Source organism: Achroia grisella, unplaced genomic scaffold (assembly GCF_030625045.1).
Source record: "Achroia grisella isolate CSIRO2021 unplaced genomic scaffold, CSIRO_AGI_Agris_v1 utg4131, whole genome shotgun sequence".
In the NCBI taxonomy this organism is placed as follows: Eukaryota; Metazoa; Arthropoda; class Insecta; order Lepidoptera; family Pyralidae; genus Achroia; species Achroia grisella.
Genome location: NW_026712847.1, coordinates 98,754 through 103,689, shown reverse-complemented (window position 1 = coordinate 103,689; position 4,936 = coordinate 98,754). Strand labels below are relative to the sequence as shown.

General features: G+C 30.2%; 1 protein-coding gene across 3 annotated transcripts; it reads left to right on the top strand.

Annotated features, from left to right (window-relative positions):
- Positions 1-871: 871 nt before the first annotated feature.
- LOC131844825 (uncharacterized) lies at positions 872-4,132 on the top strand. 3 transcript variants are annotated; one of them, XM_059193797.1, is made up of 3 exons: positions 872-1,023; positions 1,323-1,510; positions 2,450-4,132. In XM_059193797.1, the coding sequence occupies exon 3, from the start codon at positions 2,457-2,459 to the stop codon at positions 4,026-4,028; it is 1,572 nt and encodes a 523-aa protein (XP_059049780.1). In that variant the 5' UTR covers positions 872-1,023; positions 1,323-1,510; positions 2,450-2,456; the 3' UTR covers positions 4,029-4,132. The 3 variants fall into 3 exon arrangements, with proteins under 3 accessions (XP_059049780.1, XP_059049781.1, XP_059049782.1); XM_059193798.1 differs by lacking the exon at positions 1,323-1,510; XM_059193799.1 differs by lacking the exons at positions 872-1,023; positions 1,323-1,510 and adding an exon at positions 1,196-1,245.
- The last annotated feature ends 804 nt before the right edge of the window (positions 4,133-4,936 follow it).

Genomic DNA, 4,936 nt, shown 5'->3' with positions numbered 1-4,936 from the left:
ACTATCATTCATAATCAAGGAACTTCATAATATATAATACATAATAGAGATGGAACCGTAGTTAATCTAGTTGACAACGAACTAGTTCTGAGAGCCCTACTAAAAATAATACATGCGAAGATTTCCCAGATTCGTAGCATTTTATTTAGGTTGATTAATAATGCAATAAAGGTCTTGCTGAGAGGCCTAAATTAAACAATAGGTACTAGTTTGCAGGAGATTATCGAAAATATTTGATCGAACTAACGCTCTACGCCTTCTTGTAATGAGTGGATTTAGAAGGTATCATTCACTCGACCTTCAGATCAGTCAAATTCCACTTTAGTTACTGTAATGCGATTAGGTAATTTTTTTTTACTTTTAAATATTATTAAACTATATAAGTACCTAGTAACATAGACACATGTCTATGTTAGATTAACATTCCGATCTCTGATTCTATATTTACACATAAGAAATACCTATCTAAACTATCTGCGTTTGACTGGAAGAAACAGATATTATGTTTTTATGGATAATTGGATCGTATTCCATATTAATAAAACATCGATGTTTTCCTGCAAAAACATTTCTGTTATTCGATATTTTATTGAATGTATTCTTTGAGTGAACAACCCTAAGGAAATAGTGATCAATACGATAAGTAGCGTAAGTTGCCATCACAGAGTACTTTATTATATATATGAAAGTTGCCATCCACTAAAATTTCTGTCTTGTGCGACGGATTTGAAAATTAAGGAAAGTAATATTAACGGTTTAAAATTTTGTCCTCTTCAGACATCCGTTTATTTATGTGGATTAAAAATACATACTAGACGAACAATAAAAAGTCATCCGAAAAATTCAGTCGAAATAGGTCCTTAATTTTATTTTTCCAGAAGCCTAGTACCTAGGTATCGACTAGATTATATGTCATCATATTAAATTCAGAGTGAATTTAAATAATAAAATCTGGTGTTACGTTCACTACAAAATAGAAAATGAACAATGCCTCGGACTACCAGATCCGGGATGACAGTAAAGGTATAAAAAATATTCATATAAAGGCTTCATAATTTACTACTCCATAACGTTATATGTTTAATACACTTTTTAAAAAGTTTCATCGGTGCTTTAATCATCATATTTTATTTAGGAATTGTATTATAGAAACCAAACCCTTATGTTTTTGGTAACAAAATATATACATAATCAACAACTGCTTCTCATAGATTATATATTTTTCTAAATTAATTTAAAGTATATGTAAGTATATTACATTAATTATCTATTTATTCTGATTCTTTGCATGTACCTTTTGCATCGAATTACGCACCAAATAGACGGCTAAATGGTAAATAGAGATGCTAACAAGTAGCTGCCTAGTTACGTCGCAATTCGTACTGAAAGTTAAAAATACATTTTCTATTAATATGTACCGTACCTAGTGGCATCTGTATTATGATTGCTTTCGATTCCTGGTTTTTACTGGGTTAACGATTACTTTGTTGTGTGCATTTGTTAAAACTTGGTAAGTATTACAATTAAATATGTAGAATGAAATAAAACATCGACAATTGACCAATAAAATTTCGTCATTATATTTAAATAAGAAATAATAGTTCTAAATTAAATGGAGATAGTACAGCAACCCACGATAAGTGTTGTTGCTATAGATTCGAAATAATCTTAATTTACGGCTTTTTTATATTTTGTATTGTTTTTTATTGAAAAATAATTTTATGCCTCCGACTTTGTATGTGTGGTATTAAGATTTACATAACTTTTTTATTTAACTTACGAATAAGACAGTGAAAATCTCCTTCTTGTTTTTGAAATTATAATATATAAATACACATAGACAAACAGATAAAAATTCTGTTAATCATTTTTGACGTCGGTGACACAAGTATAGTGTATATATATACATAAAAATACAGTTTGTGTTTATTATATATAGTAAACCTTATATAGCAAACACAAACTCTAAATTATTATTTAATGATGAGACACAATTAGAAAATGCAACAAGAAATATTCACTTAAACCAATGTCCACTGATCTATAGAAGTGATTAAATACCAAATATACGATTTTCACATTTAGGTACAATGTTATTATAGTTGTATTCCTGTTTTTCAGCAGGGTCGTGACATTCCAGTGATTTACTACACCGATTTAGGGCCTATTGCCCATTGTGCGTTCTAAACAGACAGCAACCAAAAATTTTTGGTGAAAATTTATTTCCGACTGACTGTCTGCTGATGGAAACAACTCAGTGGGCGCGCTTAGGTGTTCAAATGTTGCGTTTATCACAAGCATATTTACATTTTACCGAATATTAGCTGCCTTTAAAAAAATACTTGTGTCTATATAGACTTTCCACGTCTTGCATTGTTTTTTAAGATATGAGATGGGTATAAGAGACAGTTATACTTATACTAATATTATTACTTTATTTATCTTTCAGTTCAACAATGTCAAGATACAAGCAACCAAAAAATCTCGAAAAACTGGCATTGAAAAAACTGGGAGACTGGGTAGCATTACTAGCAGAAATTCATATGAAACCAATCGCAACACTAGCTCAAAAAGACATAAATAAAGCACATACAGTACTAACAGAAAACGTAAACTATTTACGCCAGTTCTTGAATTACAACGTGCCATGGATGATACATGATTTATTAGCAAATGAAGTTATTAGAGCTTTATCTGAACTACTGGAAAAAACAAAACAGTCTTTGGGATTTAGAGCTTCTATGGGAAAGTTCGTTACACAAATGAATGTGATTGTAAGGATGACAGAAGTTCTGTTTACTAAAAATTTAACTCGTGTTTGTGTCGATACTATACCAAAAATGTTACGTTCTGTATTTTATTCAAAGTTACCGATGCTAAGAGGCCTTGTTTACTTGAACCTCGGATCGCTTTCAGGTGGGTGGAAAACAGCTGATATGGAAGAGGGTGTTGTACAATCCCTTAAAGAATTACATTGTTTAAAATATTTATTTATAAATTATGATTGCACAGATAATATATTAAAATGCATAGTTGAAAACTGTCACCTCATTGAAAAGTTGGACGTCTCATGTTCTAAATGTGTTACAAATGAAAGTATTGATATAATATTAAAATTAAAAAACTTAAGAAGTGTACAATTGTATAGAACTTTCGTATCAAAAGAAGGTTTTACAAAATTACTTTTAAAGTGTAAAACTTTAGAAGATATTGGTAGGTGTGACGACATTGGTCGAATATTGGAATTTATTGACTTAACAAATTCCACTGCTAAGCCATTTAACTTAAAAGTCTATGTTAGTCGCTATGCCACTATGCAACATTTACAGCTCGCAGTGCAGATGTGTCCCTTTATTTGTAGTATGACTGTATTTCATAACACTTTGCAAAGCGATCTGATGGTATTAATAGGCCTCAAAGATTTAACGGATTTAAAATTGTTATCTTGTGATTTTTATGCTGATCAAGTTAAGCATGTTTTGCAGGTAAAAGGGTGCAATATAACAAATTTACATCTCGAACATGTTGATCAAATCGATTTAAATGCATTGATGTACATAAGCCAAATGTGTCCTTTATTAGAAAACTTAACTTTATACAATTGTACACTCATACAGCATACGTCATTATACACGAAAAAGTTAGAAATTTTACCTTACAGAAACTTGAAGAAATTAACTTGCGTATCTAAATGCACAGATGAGCAACTGTTATTTATATTTACAAATTGTATAAATGTGGAATATATTCATACAGGAACAGCAGTGCAATTCACAGATGATTTGATTTTCAATATTTTAGATAAAAACCCACTCATTTATCTGAAAGAATTTAGAATAATGCAGTCGGATTTCTTAACAATGAGTTCTGTAGAGCGAATTATTCAAAGTTGCATGAATTTAGAAGTATTAGTAGAAATGGAAAGTTGGACTTTGTTGACAGATAGTGATCGTGAATACGTCAGAAATTACATAAAAGCGAACAATTTAAACATCGATTTATCTTCCATACGTCATTACGATATATGAATATTAATATTTATTTTCACACCAAGTGCATTGTGGGCTAGACGTGTATCGAGCTTAGATGCCATTATACAAATAAAAAAGAATATAATAATAATCATAAGCAGTTATACTTGTAAATTATTTTATATAAATAGTTTTTTATTATATTTGAATAGTTATTTAATATAATTAAATGTTAGTATAATTTAAAAGTTATATTTTAATCTTGTATTTTTGCTGTTTATAAAATATTAAAAAAAACGGAAATACTTTCTATAGTTTTAATATGATTTATTCATTTCCCCGTCACATCTCTTTGTAAATTTAAAATAACCGTTTTTTACTACGTGCATATGAATATAAATACAGCAAAAAAACATTTTTGTCTGTCTGTCGTCTGTTGCAGAAATATCGGGATGTTGCTATAGTCAACATTGTACAGCTAATTCGTGCAAGCAATGGAAATTTTATTAGCGCTAGTAACGGATGGACATGTATGAGGCACCAGTGATAGACGATAGTGCGAAGATGAAATTTTTATATCAGTTCAATTAATTATTGGCGCCATTAGCCCTTATTACTAATAGGCTAATAGCCTATATAATACAATATACACTTGATTATTTATTTTAAATTTGACACGGTCCTTATTTATACATATTATTAGTATCAAAATCACGGGATCTCAATAAAAATAAAACGTGGTAAGAACCCGTGATTTTTTACTTATTATACGTATAAATATACACTCGAGTCTAGGTATCCCACAAGCTACTATCAGTATCGTGATAAAAAGTGGTTGTATGTTGATGGCAGCCAGTGGCCCTATTATTATTAGCAGGTTTACCCTATCATGTCGAGTCCGTGGAATCTACTGGAAACCATCGTAGTTAATTCGTGGTGTATTCGCAATATTGGCTAACTGAACA